Below are 24224 nucleotides of genomic sequence, written 5' to 3' on the forward strand. Positions count from 1 at the left end.
ATACTGTAGCTGCCTGCCTGTGGTATTAATAGGATCAGAAGAACACCACCAATTTTATTCAGGTAGCTTTAGGTGCACACTGTGCAGAGGACACAGTACACTAACTGTAAATATTGTAGCTGCTTGCCTGTGGTATTAACAGGAGTAGAACAACAGCAATTGTCTTCAGGTAGCTTTAGGTGCACACTGTGCAGAGGATGCACTACACTAACTTGTAAATACTGCAGCTGCCTGCGGTACTAATAGGATCAGAAGAACACCACCAATTTTATTCAGGTAGCTTTAGGTGCAAAAGGACACAGTACACTAGCTGTAAATACTGTAGCTGCCTGCCTGTGGTATTAATAATAGCAGAACAACAGCAATTGTCTTCAGGTAGCTTTAGGTGCACACTGTGCAGAGGACACAGTACACTAACTGTAAATACTGTAGCTGCCTGCCTGTGGTATTAATAGGATCAAAGGAACACCACCAATTTTCTTCAGGTAGCTTTAGGTGCACACTGTGCAGAGGACACAGTACACTAACTGTAAATATTGTAGCTGCCTGCCTGTGGTATTAACAGGAGTAGAACAACAGCAATTATCTTCAGGTAGCTTTAGGTGCACACTGTGCAGAGGATGCACTACACTAACTTGTAAATACTGCAGCTGCCTGCGGTACTAATAGGATCAGAAGAACACCACCAATTTTATTCAGGTAGCTTTAGGTGCACACTGTGCAAAGGACACAGTACACTAGCTGTAAATACTGTAGCTGCCTGCCTGTGGTATAAATAATAGCAGAACAACAGCAATTATCTTCAGGTAGCTTTAAGTGAACACTGTGCAGAGGACACAGTACACTAACTGTAAATACTGCAGCTGCCTGCCTGTGGTATTAATAGGATCAGAAGAACACCACCAATTTTATTCAGGTAGCTTTAGGTGCACACTGTGCAGAGGACACAGTACACTAACTGTAAATACTGTAGCTGCCTGCCTGTGGTATTAACAGGAGTAGAACACCAGCAATTGTCTTCAGGTAGCTTTAGGTGCACACTGTGCAGAGGACACAGTGCACTAACTGTAAATACTGTAGCTGCCTGCCTGTGGTATTAATGGGAGCAGAACAACAGCAATTGTCTTCAGGTAGCTTAGGTGCACACTGTGCAGAGGACACAGTACACTAACTGTAAATACTGTAGCTGCCTGCCTGTGGTATTAATAGGATCAGAAGAACACCACCAATTTTCTTCAGGTAGCTTTAGGTGCACACTGTGCAGAGGACACAGTACACTAACTGTAAATGCTGTAGCTGCCTGCCTGTGGTATTAATAGGAGTAGAACACCAGCAATTGTCTTCAGGTAGCTTTAGGTGCACACTGTGCAGAGGACACAGTACACTAATGCCCTGTACACACGGTCGGATTTTCCGATGGAATATGTGTGTTTGGACCTTGTTGTCGGAAATTCCAACCAATGTGTGGGCTCCATCGCACATTTTCCATCGGGATTTCTGACACACAAAGTTTGAGAGCTTGCTATAAAATTTTCCGACAACAAAATCCGTTGTCGGAATTTCCAAACGTGTGTACACAAATATCACGCACAAAGTGCCACGCATGCTCGGAATAAATTAAGAGACGAAAGCTATTGGCTACTGCCCTGTTTATAGTCCCGACGTACGTGTTTTATGTCACCGCGTTTAGAACGATTGGATGATCCGACAACTTTGTGTGACCGTGTGTATGCAAGACAAGTTTGAGCCAACATCCGTCGGAAAAAATCCATGGATTTTGTTGTCAGAATGTCCGATCAATGTCCGACCGTGTGTACAGGGCATTACTGTAAATATTGTAGCTGCCTGCCTGTGGTATTAATAGGATCAGAAGAACACCACCAATTTTATTCAGGTGGCTTTAGGTGCACACTGTGCAGAGGACACAGAACGCTAACTGCAAATACTGTAGCTGCCTGCCTGTGGTATTAACAGGAGTAGAACAAGAGCAATTGTCTTCAGGTAGCTTTAGGTGCACACTGTGCAGAGGACGCACTACACTAACTTGTAAATACTGCAGCTGACTGTGGTACTAATAGAATTAGAAGAACACCACCAATTTTCTTCAGGTAGCTTTAGGTGCACACTGTGCAGAGGACACAGTACACTAACTGTAAATACTGTAGCTGGCTGTCTGTGGTATTAATATAGGATCAGAAGAAGACCACCAATTTTATTGAGGTAGTTTTAGGTGCACACTGTGCAGAGGACACAGTACACTAACTGTAAACTGTAGCTGCCTGCCTGTGGTATTAATAGGAGCAGAACAACAGCAATTGTCTTCAGGTAGCTTTAGGTGCACACTGTGCAGAGGACGCACTACACTAACTTGTAAATACTGCAGCTGCCTGCGGTATTAATAAGATTAGAAGAACACCACCAATTTTCTTCAGTTAGCTTTAGGTGCACACTGTGCAGAGGACGCACTACACTAACTTGTAAATACTACAGCTGCCTGCGGTACTAATAGGATCAGAAAAACACCACCAATTTTCTTCACGTAGCTTTAGGTGCACACTGTACAGAGGACGCACTATACTAACTTGTAAATACTACAGCTGCCTGCAGTACTAATAGGATCAGAAGAACACCACCAATTTTCTTCAGGTAGCTTTAGGTGCCCACTGTGCAGAGGACGCACTAGACTAACTTGTAAATACTGCAGCTGCCTGCGGTACTAATAGGATCAGAAGAACGCCACCAATTGTCTTAATGTAGCTTTAGTTGCACACTGTGCAGAGGACGCACTACACTAACTTGTAAATATTGAAGCCGCCTGCAGTACTAATAGGATCAGAAGAACACCACCAATTTTCTTCAGGTAGCTTTAGGTGCACACTGTGCAGAGGACGCACTAAACTAACTTGTAAGTACTGCAGCTGCCTGCGGTACTAATAGGATCAGAAGAACACAACCAATTTTCTTCAGGTAGCTTTAGGTGCACACTGTGCAGAGGACGCACTACACTAACTTGTAAATACTGAAGCCGCCTGCGGTACTAATAGAAATACTGTAGCTAATAGGACTAATAGGATCAGAAGAACACTAGCAATTTTCTCCAGGTAGCTGTAAATACTGTAAAAACACCTGCCTGCCTGTCAGTACAAAGAGAATAACAGGAACTGATCTAGCTAAACTGAATACAGTGTATATATATATATATATATATATATATATATATATATATATATATATACAACACCTAGGATGTATATATATATATATATATATACACAATAAACTGTAAGTGCAGCTAACTGACTTGCCTGCCTACTCTAACTTAAATCAAATGACACTGTCTTTCTCTCTCTCTATCTCTCTCTCAACGCCGGAACACACTACACAGGACCGATATATATGCCTTATATAGTGTGGGGCGTGTACTAAACCCCCTGAGCCATAATTGGTCAAAGCCACCCTGGCTTTGGCCAATTACGGCTCTCTGTACAGACGGCACTGTGATTGGCCAAGCATGAGGGTCATGGTGCATGCTTGGCCAAAAATCAGCCAGCAATGCACTGCGATGCCGCAGTGAATTATGGGCAATCAAATTTGGCACGAACGTCCCATATTGTTCGTAATTCGGCGAACGGTCGAACATGCAATGTTCGAGTCAAACATGGGTTCGACTCGAACACGAAGCTCATCCCTAATACAAAAAGTATAGCTGCTGACTTTTAATAAACTGAAAAATGAGTGGAACTCCTCTTTAATAAAGACAGATTGGAAAAAAAACTGTTTAAAACCAAAGTTTAAATAAAGAGAAAAAAAAAAAGAAAAGCACCCCAAGAAGTTTTAAAAGCTCCCCTTCTCCATGCACATGCATCTGGTAATGCAAATGTGCATGATGGGTGCGCATACTTAGGAAAACTACAATTATGCCACACATTAGGTATCACTGTGTACACAAGAGTAAGAGCAATAATTATAAGGCTATACTTCAATGTTAACACAAATAATAACTTCTAATGGGGTTTAAAGGTATGCCTATGGAAATGTTTTGGAAACTGTAATTTTTCAACATTTCAAAGGTGCAGAGTTATGAGGATTGACATATCTGGTATCTATTTACTCATTGCAATCTAATATTTCATGTTGTACCAAAATGTGTGTTATAGTGTGACTGTGTAATCTAAATATATTTTGAGTGTTTTTCTATTGAAAATATACAGTGGGGATGGAAAGTATTCAGACCCCTTAAATTTTTCACTCTTTGTTATATTGTAGTCATTTGCTAAAATCATTTAAGTTAATTTTTTCCCTCATTAATGTACACACAGCACCCCATATTGACAGAAAAACACAGATTTGTTGAAATTTTTGCAGAAATTTTTGCACCTATCAGTGCCACCTATTAGTGCCCATCAGTGCCGCGTATCAGTGCCCATCATCAGTGCCCATCAGTGCCACCTCATCGGTGCCACCTCATTGGTGCCACCTCATCGGTGCCCATCAGTGCCGCCGTATCAGTGCCCGTCAGTGCAGCCATATCAGTGCCCGTCATTGAAGAAGAAAACGTACTTATTTACAAAAAAATTTAACAGAAACAAAGAAAAACTTGTTTTTTTTTCGAAATTTTCTGTCTTTTTTTATTTGTTGCGCAAAAAATAAAAACCGCAGAGGTGATCAAATACCACCAAAAGAAAGCTCTATTTGTGGGAACAAAATGATAAAAAATTTGTTTGGGTACAGTGTAGCATGACTGCGCAATTGTCATTTAAATTGCGACAGCGCTGAAAGCTGAAAATTGGCCTGGGCGTGAAGGTGTCTAAGTGCCTGATATTGAAGTGGTTAAAAAAGAAAAACTGAAATATCGCATGGTCCTAAGTATTCAGACCCTTTGCTCAGTATTTAGTAGAAGCACCCTTTTTTTTTTCTTTTTTTTTTTCTAACTGTACAAAAGAAAAAGGGGACTTTATTTACAAATATACAAGAATCTGAAAATTTAAACACATTTAAAAAAAAACTGTAGTCACTCTTCATCTGAATCATCATCAACCACTGGACGAGATTTTCTTGGTGCTTTACCAACTCCACTGCCACCTGCTTTTTCCTCATCGTCAGAAGGCACATGGTTCTCTTTTTCCACACTACTAGTAGATGGGGATCCAAAGAAATCTCCTATACCTTTCTGCCATTTTGGAGTAGGTCGGACACATACAGGATTACCTCCAGCATACTTGCCTTCAGATTTTTTCCCAGTTGGAGAGGTTGAATGGTTGGAGGAAGAAGAGCTTGCGCCAAAAGACTTTCGTGGTGCTCTAGCAGCATCAGCTTTCCTGTAGCTGCCGGTGGATGTTCCTGCGCTGTCTGCTTTAGTTCGCACCATGATCGCCTCACACACTCTGTACCACAAGCCGCTCTGTAGAAGCACCCTTTTGATCTAACACAGCCATGAGTCTATTTGGGAAAGATGCAACACGTTTTTCACACCTGGATTTGGGGATCCTCTGCCATTCCTCCTTGCAGATCCACTCCAGTTCTGTCAGGTTGGATGGTAAACGTTGGTGGACAGCCATTTTTAGGTCTCTCCAGAGATGCTCAGTTGGGTTTAAGTCAGAACTCTGTCTGGGCCATTCAAGAACAGTCACAGAGTTGTTGTGAAGCCACTCCTTCGTTATTTTAGCTGTGTGCTTAGGGTCATTGTCTTGTTGGAAGGTAAACCTTCAGCCCAGTCTGAGGTCCTGAGCACTCTGGAGAAGGTTTTCGTCCAGGATATCCCTGTACTTGGCCGCATTCATCTTTCCCTTGATTGCAACCAGTCGTCCTGTCCCTGCAGCTGAAAAACACCCCCATAGCATGATGCTTCCACCACCATGCTTCACTGTTGGGACTGTATTGGACAGGTGATGAGCAGTGCCTTTTTTTCTCCACATATACCTCTTAGAATTAAGGCTAAAAAGTTCTATCTTGGTCTCATCAGACCAGAGAATCCTATTTCTCACCATCTTGGAGTCCTTCAGGTGTTTTTTTTAGCAAACTCCATGCGGGCTTTCATGTGTCTTGCACTGAGGAGAGGCTTCCGTCGGGCCACTCTGCCATAAAGCCCCGACTGGTGGAGGGCTGCAGTGATGGTTGACTTTCTACAACTTTCTCCCATCTCCTGACTGCATCTCTGGAGCTCAGCCACAGTGATCTTTGGGTTCTTCTTTACCTCACCAAGGTTCTTCTCCCCCGATAGCTCAGTTTGGCCGGACGGCCAGCTCTAGGAAGGGTTCTGGTCGTCCCAAACATCTTCCATTTAAGGATTATGGAGGCCACTGTGCTCTTAGGAACCTTAGGTGCAGCAGAAATTTTTTCGTAACCTTGGCCAGATCTGTGCCTTGCCACAATTCTGTCTCTGAGCTCTTCAGGCAGTTCCTTTGACCTCATGATTCTCATTTTCTCTGACATGCACTGTGAGCTGTAAGGTCTTATATAGACAGGTGTGTGGCTTTCCTAATCAAGTCCAATCAGTATAATCAAACACAGCTGGACTCAAATGAAGGTGTAGAACCATCTCAAGGATGTTCAGAAGAAATGGACAGCACCTGTGTTAAATATATGAGTGTCACAGCAAAGGGTCTGAATACTTAGGACCATGTGATATTTCAGTTTTTCTTTTTTAATAAATCTGCAAAAATGTCAACAATTCTGTGTTTTTCTGTCAATATGGGGTGCTGTGTGTACATTAATGAGGAAAAAAAATAACTTAAATGATTTTAGCAAATGGCTGCAATATAACAAAGAGTGAAAAATTTAAGGGGGTCTGAATACTTTCCTTCCCCACTGTAGATTTGAAAAAGAGTAACGCAAATGTTGTGTGACATAAAAGACTTCAACTACCATAATTGAATTCTAATGCCCTGTACACACGGTTGGACATTGATCGGACATTCCGACAACAAAATCCATGGATTTTTTCCGACGGATGTTGGCTCAAACTTGTCTTGCATACACACGGTCACACAAAGTTGTCAGAAAATCCAATCGTTCTGAACGCGGTGACGTGAAACATGTACGTCAGGACTATAAACAGGGCAGTAGCCAATAACTTTCTTCTCTTAATTTATTCTAAGCATGCGTGGCACTTTGTGCGTCAGAGTTGTGCACACACGATCGGAATTTCCGACAGCGGATTTTGTTGTCGGAAAGTTTTATAGCAAGCTCTCAAACTTTGTGTGTCGGAAATTCCTACGGAAAATGTGTGATGGAGCCTACACACGGACAGAATTTCTGACAACAAGGTCCTATTACACATTTTTCATCGGAAAATCCTATCGTGTGTACAGGGCATACAGGGTCTTTGCTTTTATAAAATGTACATTGTGTGGAGGTTTTAGGTGTATGCTCAATATAAATTAATATCTTTGGCAGTGAAAGGGTTAAGGAAGCCTAAGTGATTGCCAACTAAGCTAAACATATCAAGCATGAAAACAAATTCACATTTAAGGTACACACCACAAAAACAAAATGTGATCGATGAAATAAAAAAAAAATTACTTTGTCTTTAACTTGTTTGTATACATGTACACTGATATGGAATGCGATGGTAATAATAATAATAATAATAATAATAATAATAATAATAATAATAATAATATCAATAAAAATAATAATACAAATGTACTACTACTACTAAAGATGGGCGAACGGTTCGGCCCGAGCATAAGTTCGGGCCAAACTTTCATTGTTTGGTCGTTCGGCGAACATCCGAACAAACGACTGTTTTTTTGCCCCCCCCCGAACCCACCACAATGTGCATTGCGGTGCTGAACAGTGCATTGCAAGCCCTGATTGGCTGAAGCAGTGAAAGCTTCAGCCAATCAGGGCACAGAGCACTGTCAGAGTCATGATCGGACACTGTCATCATGACTTTATCCAATAATGGCTGATTCCCGCCTCACAGAATAAAAGTATTCTTTCAATGGCAGCCATTTTCAGTGTGATTTCAGCATGGAGAGAGATAGAACAGGGCTCTGTTCAGTGCTATTAGTTAGTTAGTGTGCTATACTTTGCTATTTTGCTTCAGTTGTCAGTGTAGAATATTAGTTTAGTGTCAGTCTAGGGATAGTGTGAGTGTAGTGAGGAGGACCATCCTTCAGCTTTGCATAATGGTAAGCTAGAGTAGGGACAGCTCAGTTTCACTGTAGTGTAGTGAGACTGTGTCATTCATACATACATTAGTGTAGTGTAGGGACAGCTCAGATAGTTTCAGTGTAGTGTATTGAGTCGGTGTCATTTATACATACATTAGTGTAGAGTAGGGACAGCTCAGATAGTTTCACTGTAGTGTAGTGAGCCCGTGTCAGTAATCTTTACATTAGTGTATAGCTAGAGTAGGGACAGTTAAGATAGCGTCAATGTAGTGACAGTTGAATGCCGTCGATTTGATTGCATTACTGGCAGTTTAATGCCATATAGTTCTGTGTGTGTTACTGCCAGTTTAACGCCATGCAGTTCTGTGTGCATTACAGACAGTTTAATGCCATACAGTTCTGTGTGCATTACTGCCAGTTTAACATCATATAGTTCTGTGTGCGTTACTGCCAGTTTAACGCCATACAGTTCTGTGTGCGTTACTGCCAGTTTAACGCCATATAGTTTTGTGTGTGTTACTGCCAGTTTAACGCCATATAGTTCTGTGTGCGTTACTACCAGTTTAACGCCATATAGTTCTGTGTGCGTGACTGCCAGTTTAACGCCATATAAAATTTAAAATAATACAACTAAATAAAATAAGAAAACAAAATAAAAAACTAAAAACTCCCTCTCTCTCCCTTAATCTCCTCATTATCATGTGACTAATGTGGATGGATCATCACACTATAAATTTGTTAGAAAACAATCCCATGGCATTCTTTTTAGTTACACACCAGTGCTATATGACTATGTGCGTGAATATCTGTTTTCATTCACTTGCCTTAATGTGCCATAATTTATTTATAATTCATTCATTCTTCATCTATTGGGACCAATCTTTAACAGCCAGTGTTTGCTCCTTAGTTCTCTTATCTTATCATATTTTAAATATTGTCCCCCTGACATTATATGCTCTTATTCTCCATTTATTGAATTTTTAGGAAAATTATCAACATTTTGTATAAAATTAATTTATTAATATTAGCTTTAATGGGTTTACTATATATATTGATTGTTATTTTTGGTTTATCTCTAATAACCTAATAATAATCTAATGTTAATAACTAGAAAAGGTACAATTTCTGGGGAAATTGTGAAAAGTGTTCTTGCCTCTACATCTGGAGTGAGCGGAGTAACTGGGGGGAGTGCGTGGAGTAACTGTTGTGTGGTTGGAGTAACTGTGGAAAGGTTGAACTGGGCAGATGGGCAGAGTAACTGTGTGGAGTGTTTGTAGTGAGTAAAGATAGTAAACATTACACTAACCAATTGATTGATCAAATTTAAAAAGTGCACAAGTGCTAATGATGTAGAAGGTAGAAATATCGGTAAATGACTTTGTCGGACACAGACTTAAGGGTTACCAGGATTTATTCCGCCCCAGCCAAAGCATAGCACCTGACGGACTCGCGTCCCAAAATCAAGTGTGTCAAAAACAGTTTACACAGTGTACATATAATTTCAATATATTGCATCACAAGCGAACTGGCGGTATATTTCCGTTATACATTAACATTGACATTAACATTTTGAACAGTCAACTTTTTGAACTTTTTGGATACAAGGCAATTCATTAAAGCATATACTTTAAACCCTTACAAATTTTCAGTTTCTCTGCAGTTTTGCTCCTTGCTGTTTCTTTGTCTTACTAATCAGCAAGCAGGCTATAGCACAGGAAGGAGAGGGTGAGTGTGATGAGGACAGTGTGATAGGGCGAGCTGACGTGCTGCATCTACCGTCTGTAGGACGGGTGATCGTTTTAGCCAGCTGGCTTCTTATGCTTATTTGAATCTGCTACACTGTAAGTGTTATTTTAATTCTTTTAATAAACCTCAAAACCAGGATTACGCTATGTTGTTTCCCTCTCTTTTCCCGGGGTACCCCTAAATGAGAACAACCCCCCAGCTAGGAGTCTTTTATTAATCTCCATGATAAGAGTGATTTCCTGTGACTTGGTGGACTAGTGGTATCATCACCCTTTGGCTGTATGAAGTGGCATGTCGTTTCCTAGAAGCCCATCCAATGAAAGGCCCTGACCGGGTTAAGGTCGCAAGCCCCCTTGTGCTTGCCGTTTGGTAAGCGCGCATTTTATTTTCAGCTACCACCGTGGTGCGGTGGAGGAATTTTTTCTATTTTACATTTCCTGCTTTAAAAAAATGGGGTCTGAGCCTATGTATTTTCACAACATTTATTTGGACTTTATTCACTGTGTTAGGACTGTCCAGTGAACACTTATTGATTTAGGTTTCAAGAACTGTGTTAGTTATTTAATTTGGGTTCTAACCAATTAGTCCTATTCAACACTGGTACTAGTATTTACTCCTATTTACAGCGCTGCTATATTTGTTATATTGTTGTATTAGTGTGTGTATCTCACATAGAGTGGCTGCTTTTGTTTATATGTAGTTTTTTTTTTTTTTTTTCACTAAGTTATTTTCATCACTATTTTGGTTATCCCCTATTTGGTCATTCACAATATTTCACGAACAGGTACCCTTTTTGGGTGCACTACAGCGCGGTATTCCTCTTACTATATGATGAGGACAGATGTCTGTGATGGATGGGGGGGAGTAAGTGAGTTCAGTGTCTAACAAGTACACCGAACATGAAATATAGAGAATGATGTTTAGCTAATTGTAAATGGTCCCACATAACTATGGCCACGTAAACTGACCCTCATTGCCACTTTATCTGTTTGATGACCACTGTCTCACAACCACTGTTTCCTGGCAACACTCATGCCCTGTTTATGCAGGCTCTAAGCGTGTTCACAACCACTGCTCAAAACACAATACACAGGATAATGGTAGCTGTAATAACTGTGCAGTACTCCTGACTGGAGACACTGCTGCACCCTGGAGATGTAAATGTGATCCAACAGTGTGTTTTTTTCTGTGGTGGCTGCCCAGACCAGTTGAGTATATCCTCTTGAGTGAAGAAGGTCAGATATTGGCTTCTTTTCTCTGCACAGAAAATCTTCATTGAAATCTCCACAGAGTATTATAGGTTGGCAATCCATTATTTCCAAAGATTCCAAGAGGCCCAGCAGGTTAGTAAGGAATTGGCCAATACTGTAATCCGGTGGCCTGTAAACGACAGCGATCAAAGCTTGTACAGGGGACTCCAGTTTGACAACCAAGAACTCCAAGTCAGTCACATTGTGATGATACTGCTTTTCATAGGCCTTGAAATGGTTTCTGACATACAAGGCGACACCTCCACCACTTTTACTTGCAATGTCAGGAAGGTTTGTGTACGAGAGGTGTCTGTTGCGTTTGAACAGGTTGTAGCCCTCCAGCTGGAGACTTTCAGCAACAGAAGAGCCTGAGAGATGAGTTTCAGTGAAACATAAAACATCTCCAAGTGTCAACTCATGGTGAGATTTGATATCTTCAATGTGAGCTGGTAATCCTTCCGTGTTGTGATGGATAATTGTTAATGTTTGCTGTTTGTCTGTTGTCTGTAGAAACTTTAAGAGGGGCATAACACTTTCCAGTGATGCATTCTTCATTGAATCCAGGGAAGCTGTGATTTCAGGATCAGCAAAGATCTTCTTCTCATCAAAGTCGGTTATGTACAGTCCTTGTAGTGTAGTCGTTCTACTCAGAGCAACATAGGCCATTCCCGGTTGGAAGACCCGTTTCAATGAGACCACTGCCGACTGTATCGACATCCCCTGACACTTATGAATCGTACATCCAAAAGCCAACTTCAGGGGGAACTGCCTGCGAACAACTCCTTTCTGTCTCAGGTTTTCCTCTACCCTTTCTATGTACACCAAGTTGTCAGCATCACAAGACGACTTGTTACGGTATCTCTGTCCTGCATTTGGATTGTCCAGCACAAGCCCAAGCTTGTTTACCGTAGTAGCACCATTCTCAGTCTGGATGATTATTCTTGCAATCTTGCCAAATGTCCCGTTAACAAGCCCGTCTTCTACATCAATGTTTCTTGTGATCATGATACGGGCACCTTCAGCTGCTTGCAGTGTGTCAATCAGATTGTCTTTGTGTCCTTTGAAAGGTTGGTGTTGCCTCAGCATCACTCCTGTCTTAGGGTCTTTTCTGTAATCGTCGGCATCTATGTTGGTGACGTTTGAATGGAGAACAGACACAGTTGCAGCATTATGTTTGTGAACCTCTTTGTTGGTGGCAAATATGTGTAGCACGTCATTAGGGCAGTGGGTGGGATCTGTAAAAGCCTGAGCAAGCAGAGCTTTGTCATCATTGCTTAAGGTGCCAGTCTTCTGCTTGACTCTGATTCTATTCAAAAGCTCAGCAAATGAAATGTCTTCCTTCTGTCGCATGATCTCTGTCAGCGTGATCATCTGAAAGTTGTCTTTCCAGACGTCATTGGTATTTTCCTCAAACACGCAGAGTGGCTTACTTTTTCCCAGCGGGGGGACCTGGTAAAAGTCTCCTACTGCTAGTACTGACATACCACCAAAAGGTTTCTTACTGCCTTTGATTTGCTGTAATCTCCAGTTGATGTAGGCAAACAGGGGCTTTGAAATCATTGACACCTCGTCAATAACAATGATCTCCGCATTTGACAGCTGTGCCCTCACTTCATCTATTAGATTTCCAAGTCCTTGGTAGGGTGGCTTCAAGCTTCTTGGCAACTTCAGCAGAGAATGCAATGTGTTGCCTGAAATGTTGAAAGCTGCTGTTCCTGTAAATGCAGTTAGTAAAACGCTGGGCATGGATATGTCTGCTTCCTCACGTAGTCTGGTAAGTTTACAGAGTATCTTTGTCGCCTCAGCATAGATGCACTTTATCAGGTGTGATTTGCCTGTCCCTGCACCACCAGTGACAAAGTAATAGAATGGGTCAGGATTTAGGCCACGCACACGGTTAGTGCACCAGTCACAAACTGAGTAGAATGTCTGAGCTTGTGTCCGGTTAAGGTTTCTGTACATTTTCCGAAGGAAATCAGGGCACATTTGTGGGGCTTTCACAGTAAGCGCAATTCCACCTGTTTGTTTGTGACGTGTATACTCCGGAACATCATCTTGTTCATTCTCATGAAGTGGCTCCCCTTCTTTGCGTTCCTCTACACATTCCAACCTATCCAACTCAGCTTCTGGGGCAAAGGTGTTCCAAGCATCTTCAACAGGTCCGTTTTTTACAAAGTCATCCAAGACTTGTTCCACAATTTTGTTGTGTTGTTCGAACTTCTTTTGGTTGCTGGTAACAATTGCAGACACTGCTTGGATTGCTTCTTCTCCTGGTAAGCTCACACAGGCGCCTTTGTAAAAATCCTGGTGTGTTGGGAACCTTACAGTTTTCAGTGATGACTCTGAACGGTGGGGGAGGTACAGTTTAAGCAGTCTGCCGTAGTAGTTCTCAGGGTCCTTCTTCTCTGAGAAGCGTGCGTACCTGATGATTGCAGGCTTCCCTCTCGTGCGTTTTTGAATCATTCCCATTTCATTCAATAGGCTGACACGCTTGCTGTCTTCCTTTTGCTTGCCATCTTCCTTCTGCTTGCCATAGACAACCCTGTAATGGGATGCAAAGTCTGCCAGACACATGGACTCAAACTCTGGTGTTTCAGGTCTGGCTCTGTATTTGTCGACAAAACTCGTCATCCACACATTAAGAGAATCGGCTGGTTTGTTCTGCAATGCACTGAGCGGGAGACTCATTTTCAGTGCGTTGTCACCAGTTGGCAGAAAAACAACCTCACGTGAGCAAGACTTCATTTTCAGGCTGCACGTACGGGCCACAGACTCCTGGGCGCTGACCTCTCTGTGTTTTGAATAAGCCTGAAGAACCTCTTTCATTTCTTCTCGTTCTGTCGCTGTTTCTGGGCTCATTTCTTTGACTATTGTTTTGAGATAGTCACTCAGCTCCCGTTCTGGTTTGGATATGTAGGACAACATGTACATGATGCAACCATACTCATCAAGAATGTACTGGATGTCCATGTTGGCGTTCCAGGCCGTCAGCAAATGTGGATTATAGTTGTTCACCCAGCAGTCCTTGACATCACGCTTCATTAGAATCACGCTTGAGGAGGTCAATGCCTGAATGTAGGAGTTGTACTGATTCAAAGTCATATCACACTGTGCCAGTAGCTGTGACATGTCTTCAAGCTGCACTTTTGGGTTATTAAGCAAATCCCAGACTGGTTTCAGTTTGTTTTTGGCTGCTTGTGGTTTCATTGCACAATCTCCTTGTTCTTCTGGCATCGGGTAAGTTATCCTCGTTTTTCTAATAGGTGGCTTTGGAAATCCAAATCTGCATACTCTGTTACCTTTCTTGCATGATTTTGAATGAGATCTGCTGTGCATTTGAAGTTCTGTTACAAATCTGTGAAGTAAGGCCTGTTTGGCTTCATCAGGCAGCTGGCATGAGATGTTATGATCTATAAAGGCACACACCTTGTCATCACTGTCTTGTCCAAATATAGGAGCTCCTGCTACCCAACAGAGACAATGTATATGAGGGCTCCCTCTCGCCTGAAATTCAACCCGGTAAAAGTAATCGATAACTTCACCAATTGGCTGTGCAGGACCCAACAGCAGCTCTCGCATCAGAGCATCAACCCGTTTGTCAAACATGCGCATGGTGGTCACTGGGTTGCCTCGAAGAATGTCACACTTTTCAGCCCAGTCTAGCCCCGCAAAATCCACCTTTTGACCTTGTTGTGCCTTTATTGCCGTTATTACCTCTGGCCATCTGAATTCTGCAGCAGAGAAGGTAAGAAAAAATGTTGGCTTACCCAATTGTCTGACCATGGCTAGCAAATTCTTCAGATTTTTATCCCAGTAAGCTGGACTCCCTCTCAGTGGTTGCATGAACCTTGTGGCATCTCGGTTTCGCACCAACCTCTCAACCTCACACTTGTCCTGTAGCAGCTTGTTGGATATTTTCCGTCCATCCCTGGTATTGGGTTTTCCTTTCCTTAACTGGATGGACATGCTGCTTTTGGCCATGTGTGTTTCTGTGACAAACTGCGCAAAGAAGAGGTAGCTTGTGTCTCTTGCAAAACGAGTATCAACACAAAAAAGCCTTGCATTGAAATACATGCTCGGGGACAGTTTGACTTGTCTTGCCTGGTCCAATGTATTCTGTCCAGTAGGGAACTGAACAGGGAAAGCCATTGCCTCAAGCCTAGGAACTTTAAAGAAGCTGACAGGTGTGTTTTCTTGTGCAGGTGCAATGCTGAATATTCCATCACCGTGTGTCAGTGCTTCCTCTCCAAGGTCAGATGGCTGCAAACAACTGTCTAGGCCAATTCCAGGTCTTAGTGTATCCTTCTCATCCTCTGCATTGGGAGGTTGTTGGTCATGGCCTTCCTGTTGCTCAGAAGCAGCTGGTAAACATGCAGACTGTACCTCTGATGGATCACAATTTTCGATGCGTTCAAGTATCTCCATCATTTCAGTTTCGTCACAACTGTCGAGTTCCATCCCATCATCATTATCATCATCATCAGCGATTGTCTCATCCACTCTAATTGAAATGTCACTGTAGTCGGGGTGTGTGTCAATGAGTTTTGACAGACCTGCTACTACATTTCCCATGTTGACATAATGAAACAGCTGGTGGCCTTTGTAAGTCAGACATCTTTTCAGCTTGACTCTGTGTAACTGGGATTTGCTGTGCGATCTTGGTAGAGTATTGACCGTGGTTTCCACCTCGGATGGCACACACACTACAGCGCCATGTATAGCTGCCTGTCGACCTTTGGGAAGTGTGATGATCTTGGCAAATGGCAGTATTTTGGCCAAAAGTTGTCTTTCCAGCACATTCAAATCGCAGAGCTCTGGGGGAATGGGCGCCAGCTCCATGTTGTTAGCTACAGCGATGGATGATTTGTGTCCTGCTTTTAAATGTAAATCACAGTTGTGACAAATCCATTCTTTGGTCCTTTCATCTGGTACGGTGCATTGTTCAGGTCCTTGACAGTGATTGTTGCACACATGGACATATTTCCCTGTCAAACAGGCAGCAACAATGTGTAGATTCTTCTTGTAATTGCTGTGAATGCAATGTTTCACTTGGTTAGGGAAAAGGGTGCGATGACACATCGTGCACACAAATGTTGGCCCAGCTTTAATGCATTCATGGAAAGTGGATATAGCTGTCTGCATTAGGCTGTTGTCCACTGGTTGACTGCATTCCCGCATGACACGAGTCCATCGTCTGTATTTCATTCTTATTTTGAAGGCACATTGCATCTTATGGGTTATGCGAAAATCTGCTTGAGTTTGACGCTTCATTTTCATGTAACTCATGCAATGTTGCAAGTGACGTTTTCTGAAAGCAGGATCATTATGATATTTTCTGGTGATGTATTGCTTCTGCTTCAACTTGAAATCGACATTTGTGGCATATTTTCTGGTGATGTATTGCTTCTTCTTCAAGTTGTAATCTGCATTTGTCGCATATTTTCTGGTGGTGTACTGCTTCTGTTTCAAGTTGAAATCTGCATTTGTCGCATATTTTCTGGTGATGTATTGCTTCTGCTTCAAGTTGAAATTGGCATCTGTTGCATATTTGCGAATGATATATTGCTTCTGCTTCAACTTAAAATCAGCATCTGCTCTGTATCGGCTGGTGATGTATGTCCTTTTCTTATTGGTGACAGACATCTTTGTAGCCTTGAAATCACGCCTTCTTTCATTTCTGTGTCTTGTCTTCAGTTTTTGTCGTCTCTGTGCATTTAATTTGGACAATGCCTTACTGTCCTTCCATATGCCCTGTGAGGATTTCGCATCAACTGACCGTGGAGAATGCTTGCTGGCTGGGAATCCAGTGTGTGTTACATCTTTGGTCATCTGTGTCACTTTGTTCTCCACATGCTTTGCATTATGTGGTTTGTCAGATTGCACCAGTGGGGACAGCAAACCATCTGACAGACGTCTTGCACGATGAAATGAGACTGGCATGAAGTCATACTGCAGTCCATCAATAGGGCCTCTGGTGTCTGTAAGGAGCAATTCATACAACTTATAAATCCTTGCCCCCATATCACTCAAATGTGTAAAAGTGATCATAACAGCTTTTCCTTTTCCAGTGGCAGGAAGTCCATCCGTATTTCGACTATGAGATTCAAACAGTCCATATCTCCCAGACTTGTCTCTGAACAATGCAATGCAATATGGCACTACTATAAAAAGTGCATGTGTAACATCTGCATTGAGGCACTGAAGTCTTGTGGAGAGGTCAACAAACCAACCTTGGTTGTCACCGTCTACCGTGTCTCTCATACATCCCGATAACACTGGAGATTTAACAACGTTATACTCATATTTGTCAGTGTTGACTCTGAGGGGCACTTCTTCCATTGTCAAGTGTTGATGCTGATAGACATTTCTTTGTTTTAGCTGTTTTATTGTTGAGCCATACAAGCTGTTGCCCTTCTTCAGTATTTGATCAAGATCACCCTTTCTCACATCATCAAGCTCACTGTGGTATGCCAAAAATGTCAGAGCCATGCATGTACACTGTTTGTTCCTTAACCTTCCATAGCCATGATGACCCTGATGAAATGATGCCTGCACAGAAATCTCACTTGGTACACATGGTTCTTGCATGCCATGGTTTTCAGAAGTGTCCATCACACTGTCACTGTGCTCTTGAACTTGACACTGAGTTGAACATGAAAATGACACCACAGGTTCACTATGTACCTCCTGGGCACATTCACTGTCACAAACCTCCATATCCACTATGCTGCTGTGGGGCTCCGGATCCAGTTTAGTCCAGCGTATCTTTGCAGCTTTAGATCTCTTTCCTTTAGATGGCATGATGATATTTGTGGAAGGAGCTATAATTCTCCTCAGAGCTTTGTTCGAAGAGCTATAATTCCCCTCAGAGTTGTGTTGGAGGAGGAGCTATAATTCGCCTCAGAGCTGTGTGGGAGGAGCTATAACTCCCCTCTGAGCTGTGTGGGAGGAGCAATAATGCTATAATTCCCCTCAGAGCTGTGTGGGAGGAGATACAATTCCCCTTAGTGTTGTGTGGGAGGAGCTATAATTCCCCTTAGAGCTGTGTGGGAGAAGCTATATTTCCCCTCAGAGCTGTGTGGGAGAAGCTACATTTCCCATCAGAGTTGTGTGGGAGAAGCTATAATTCCCCTCAGAGCTGTTTAAAAGGAGCTATAATTCCCCTCACAGCGGTGTGGAAGAAACTATAATTCCTCTCAGAGTTGTGTGGGAGGAGCTCTAATTCTCCTCAGCTGTGTGGGAGGAGCTATAATGCTAAGCTGTAATTCCCCTCAGAGCTGTGTAGGAGGAGCTATAATTCCCCTCACAGCGGTGTGGGAGAAACTATAATTCCCCTCAGAGTTGTGTGGGAGGAGCTATAATGCTAAGCTATAATGCTATAATTCCCCTTTGAGCTGTGTGGGAGGAGCTATAATTCCCCTCAAAGCTGTATTGGAGGAGCTATAACTTCCCTCCAAGCTGTGTGGGAGGAGCTATAATGCTATAATTGTCCTTAGAGCTGTGTGAGAGGAGCTATAATTCCCCTCAGAGCTTTGTGATTTTTTTTTTTCAAAAATGATTTTGTTTTTTTGTTTTTTCAAAAATGATTTTGTTTTTTTGTTTTTTCAAAAATGATTTTTTTAAATGATTTTTTTTTTCAAAAATGAAATTTTTTTTTTCAAAAATGAATTTTGTTTTTTTCAAAAATGATTTTTTTTTTAATTTTTTTTTTTCAAAAGTAATTTTTTTTTCAAAAATATATTTTTTTTCAAAAATATTTTTTTTTTCAAAAATTAATTTTTATTTTTTTCAAAAATATTTTTTTTTTTTTACATGGGGCGGTCATAATGTTTTGGCTGATCATGGGGTGGTCATAATGTTTTGGCTGATCATGGGGTTGTCAGCTTTTGTCACTTCCCACTCTAGTTTTGAACATTTCGCCATTCATTCCTATGGGACCAATTTTGCCGCAAAAACGTCATTTCGTGGACCATTCGGTGAAACATTCCACAAAGTAATAACACACCAATCGGGAACAATCCGCTCGTTTCGGTATATTATTTGTCTCTGTAGTGTGAAAACTATGGGAGGAGTCTACAAGCATTATCAAGTCTAGCAGATGAAGTCACATGCATTTGGAGTGTCTCAGCATCTTGTGTTTACAACCACTGTTTCCTAGCAACGCTCATGCCCTGTTTATGCTTCCCAAATACTGCTTCATCAAAACTGCCCCATCAGAATTACCCCATCAAAACTGCCCCATCATATTCCTCTATTATAAATCAGTACATGGTGTGTCTGTCCCCTCCCCCGGGCTCTGTAATGAGCTGAGATGCTCCAGCCACCTTCCCCCCTGTGTATAACAGAAGCTTTGGTAACCATGGCAACAAAACAAACACTAACAGTGCACTCTGATTAATGGCTAAAATTTCCTGAAATGACCTCTAAACAAATGGCCGTATTTTAAAAACTATACATCCTACAGCGAAGATCTTTATATTGTGAGAATCACAAGACCCAGACCTAGATTTTGATGTATAGTATGTCTCTGAAATATTAAAAATGAAGGCACAGTCGCAGTTTAGAAATTGCCCTTCAAATTTGGAGGGGGCTAGAGTGTAGTTTCAATGAATGTCAATGGACGGCGTGAGTTGCAAACAAATGGTCATATTGTGAAAACTATCAGGTCTATGGCTTAGCCGTGGACATGTTTAGTGGCAGCAGGGATAGCTGAACGTTTTGATATAAGATTTGTGTAGGTGGGCTTGAAAATGAGGGAGTGGCGGCAGTTTAGAAATCATGTTCTGATTTTCCAGCTTTTGTCATCTCCCACTCTAGTTTCCCCATTCATTCCTATGGGACCAATTTCGCCGCAAAAACGACGATATTTCGTGAACCATTCGGCGAAACGTTCCACAAAGTAATAGCACACCATTCGGGAACAATCCGCACGTTTCGGTATATTACTTGTCTATGTAGTGTAAAAACTGTGGGAGGAGTTAGGGTGGTAAATTTGGCTATAATAATAAGAATAATATATATGTGAGATAACAGTAAGTGGTCTTGCTATGCAAGAACACTTAATAATGGGTTCTATAAATACCTATTATCAATATTATTAATATTATTATTATTATTATTGTATAATTTGTATGTTTTATATATTCTTTATATTTTATATATATTTTATAGATATTTTATATATTTTTTTATATAATTTTTTTGTATCAGTTATGATTAATTAATCAATTTCTTATAATTGATCCTTTTTCAAACAGCCAATTACATTTTATAGCTCTGTTAGTAAATGTTTCAGAATAAGATTCTTAATAGATTTTTAGCTTGTTTCACCAGGCTTCATTTAATGGTTTAGATCTGCACTTGCATGTTTTTTATGTGTATTTATTGTCTTTCATTGCTTCTTTGTACGTTTCAATTAGTTTTGCCCATCTTTTTAAGTGTTCTTGCATAGCAAGACCACTTACTGTTATCTCACATATATATTATTCTTATTATTATAGCCAAATTTACCACCCTAACTCCTCCCACAGTTTTTACACTACATAGACAAGTAATATACCGAAACGTGCGGATTGTTCCCGAATGGTGTGCTATTACTTTGTGGAACGTTTCGCCGAATGGTTCACGAAATATCGTCGTTTTTGCGGCGAAATTGGTCCCATAGGAATGAATAGGGAAACTAGAGTGGGAGGTGACAAAACTGAAAAATCAGAACATGATTTCTAAACTGCCGCCACTCCCTCATTTTCAAGCCCACCTACACAAATCTTATATCAAAACGTTCAGCTATCCCTGCTGCCACTAAACATGTCCACGGCTAAGCCATAGTCCTGATAGTTTTCACAATATGACCATTTGTTTGCAACTCACACCGTCCATTGACATTCATTGAAACTACACTCTAGCCCCCTCCAAATTTGAAGGGCAATTTCTAAACTGCGACCGTGCCTTCAATTTTAATATTTCAGAGACATACTATACATCAAAATCTAGGTCTGGGTCTTGTGATTCTCACAATATAAAGATCTTCACTGTAGGATGTATAGTTTTTAAAATACGGCCATTTGTTTAGAGGTCATTTCAGGAAATTTTAGCCATTAATCAGAGTGTACTGTTAGTGTTTGTTTTGTTGCCATGGTTACCAAAGCTTCTGTTATACACAGGGGGGAAGGTGGCTGGAGCATCTCAGCTGATTACAGAGCCCGGGGGAGGGGACAGACACACCATGTACTGATTTATAATAGAGGAATATGATGGGGCAGTTTTGATGGGGTAATTCTGATGGGGCAGTTTTGATGAGGTAATTCTGATGGGGCAGTTTTGATGAAGTAGTATTTGGGAAGCATAAACAGGGCATGAGCGTTGCTAGGAAACAGTGGTTGTAAACACAAGATGCTGAGACACTCCAAATGCATGTGACTTCATCTGCTAGACTTGATAATGCTTGTAGACTCCTCCCACAGTTTTCACACTACAGAGACAAATAATATACCGAAACGAGCGGATTGTTCCCGATTGGTGTGTTATTACTTTGTGGAATGTTTTGCCGAATGGTCCACGAAATGACGTTTTTGCGGCGAAATTGGTCCCATAGGAATGAATGGCGAAATGTTCAAAACTAGAGTGGGAAGTGACAAAAGCTGACAACCCCATGATCAGCCAAAACATTATGACCACCCCATGATCAGTCAAAACATTATGACCGCCCCATGTAAAAAAAAAAATATTTTTGAAAAAAAAAAAAATTTTTTGAAAAAAGTAAAAAAATAATTTTTGAAAAAAAAAAAATCATTTTTGAAAAAAAAAAAAAAAAAATATTTTTGAAAAAAAAAATATTTTTGAAAAAAAAATTATTTTTGAAATAAAAAAATTCATTTTTGAAAAAAAAAAATTACCTTTGAAAAAAAAAATTACTTTTGAAAAAAAAAATCATTTTTGAAGAAAAAAATTACTTTTGAAAAAAATGTTCAGCTCTTTCAGCGAATGATGGAACTTTTTTACTACTATTTATACTTTTTAAAATATTAAGCTTTTTAACACTTTTCACAGTTACTCAAGCCACTCCACCCCACCCAGTTACTCCGCCCACTCCAGTTGTAGAGGCAAGAACACTTTCACAATTTCCCCAGAAATTGTACCTTTTCTAGTTATAATTACTCTCCTCCCCTCCCGAGTCCATTCCCTTTATAATGAGTTCATGCAGTTCCTCTATCTAAGTCTGTTGAGAAAGGAGCGCGGCTTGCCGTACTATCGCAGTGCGCATGCTCACGAAACACATCCATTAGTAGTGACATCATCCCCCTGCTGCCATCCCTGCCTTGCGTTCCACGCCTCGTTCTGACCTCTGAGTTCCTCCACAGCAGCCAGCATCCATCCGCAATGGAGTGACACTCTTACAGACAATGTTGGAGCGGTACAGATTGAGGGAGCAGCTAGTAGGAGCGGCACCTGGACTTATCCACGTTGGGACTGATATGCTTGTGATTCATCATCTAAATGTGAGTGCATAAACTGTATGCTCTATTAAAGTGTTACAAACGTCTACCCTTAGAGGCGCCTCTCTCCTTGTGTTTTCTTCTGCAGTTTTGGAACCCGGTTTCTGTTCCCCTATGATGACAGCCCTAATGCCGCGTACACACGATCGGAATTTCCGTCAGAAAAAATTTGGATGGTTTTTCCGACGGAATTCCGCTTAAGCTTGCCTTGCATACACACGGTCACACAAAAGTTCTCTGAACTTTCGAATGTCAAGAACGCGGTGACGTACAACACTACAATGAGCCGAGAAAATGAAGTTCAATGCTTCCAAGCATGTGTCGAATTGTTTCCGTGATTTGCATCCGTGATTTTTTGCGAGGCCGAATTGCATACAAACGAACGCATTTTCGGATAGGAACATTTCCTGACCGAAAAATATAGAACATACTCTCAATCTGTTGCTGGCTGGAATTCCGCCAGCAAAAAAATAATGAAGCATACACACGGTCACATTTTCTGATAAAAAGCTCTCATTGGAGTTTTGCTGGCGGCATTTCCGATCATGTGTACGCGGCATAAGTGTTTTGGACATTCTTTCATAATATCACTTTTCAACATGGATCAATAGAGACTGTGAATTTTATTGACAGATCGTGTTGTTATTGGGAGATATATGAGTTTAAAATATTGCACCTTTATCCTAATTCTGTGTGCGTTACTGCCAGTTTAACGCCATATAGTTCTGTGCGTCATTATATGTTTGGCGCATTATATTGCAGTATATTATAGTGTACCCGTGGAGTGTGTCTGTGTCGTGTGAGTACTCAAATTAAAGTGCACCAAACACCTCTTTATATTAATTAAAGTGCATCTACGTACAGATTTCAACTTCTTCTTTACATTTGCTTATAAGCACCCCCCCTCCCTCCCAATAATGTCTGGGAGGACAACAAGGAGAGGCACATGTTCCCTTGGCACTGTAAGGGGGCCAGCAAAAATGTGTCCACAGGCAAAGGTGGACATGGTGGTCAGTCCTCAGGCAGGGCATAATTTCCTCTGTTTAGTAAGTTTGCCCATGCTATCCAGCCACAGCATGCAGAGGAGGTGGTGGACTGGCTTACTAAACCTTCCTCATCCTCCTCATCCTCTGTCACACAAGCAGAGACAAGTGTACAGTCCCCTGCAATCGCCAGAGTGGATAAACCTGCCTCCTTGTCCACATCTATTCCTGCCATAGCCCCAACATCAGCCATTGAGGAGTCAGCTGAGTTATTGACCACAGCATCAGTCACTTGCACCTTCATGATGCCCAGCCATTACTGGATTCAGATGTTGTTTCTGAGGTTGAGGATGACAGGAACATGAGTCTAGAGAGAGGGAGGAACACTGGTAGACAAATTGGCATTCATATTCTTTCAGCCGCAGCGCATTGCCAAGTTGTCTTTAGTGGTAATGATGAAACTGGAGGAGATGGAGATGATGATGTCAGATAGAACAGAGGAGGAAACTGAAGGTGAGGCAGCACAACCCCAAGGAGGCTGACATCAAGAAAGAGTAGAGAGCAGCCACCCTATTCCATCACATTCTGCAGCTGTTATCTCCCAGTCCCCTCCCCAAAGTTCAGCTGTCTGGG

General features: G+C 41.5%; 1 protein-coding gene across 1 annotated transcript; it reads right to left on the reverse strand.

The window, feature by feature from the left end:
• Positions 1 to 5011: 5011 nt before the first annotated feature.
• Positions 5012 to 5376, reverse strand: LOC141126129 (PCNA-associated factor-like). Its single transcript, XM_073612317.1, has one exon. The coding sequence runs from the start codon at positions 5366 to 5368 to the stop codon at positions 5012 to 5014; it is 357 nt and encodes a 118-aa protein (XP_073468418.1). The 5' UTR covers positions 5369 to 5376.
• Between the last annotated feature and the right edge of the window lie 18848 nt (positions 5377 to 24224).

The sequence above is a fragment of the Aquarana catesbeiana genome, linkage group LG01 (genome assembly GCF_042186555.1).
Source record: "Aquarana catesbeiana isolate 2022-GZ linkage group LG01, ASM4218655v1, whole genome shotgun sequence".
Lineage (NCBI taxonomy): Eukaryota > Metazoa > Chordata > Amphibia > Anura > Ranidae > Aquarana > Aquarana catesbeiana.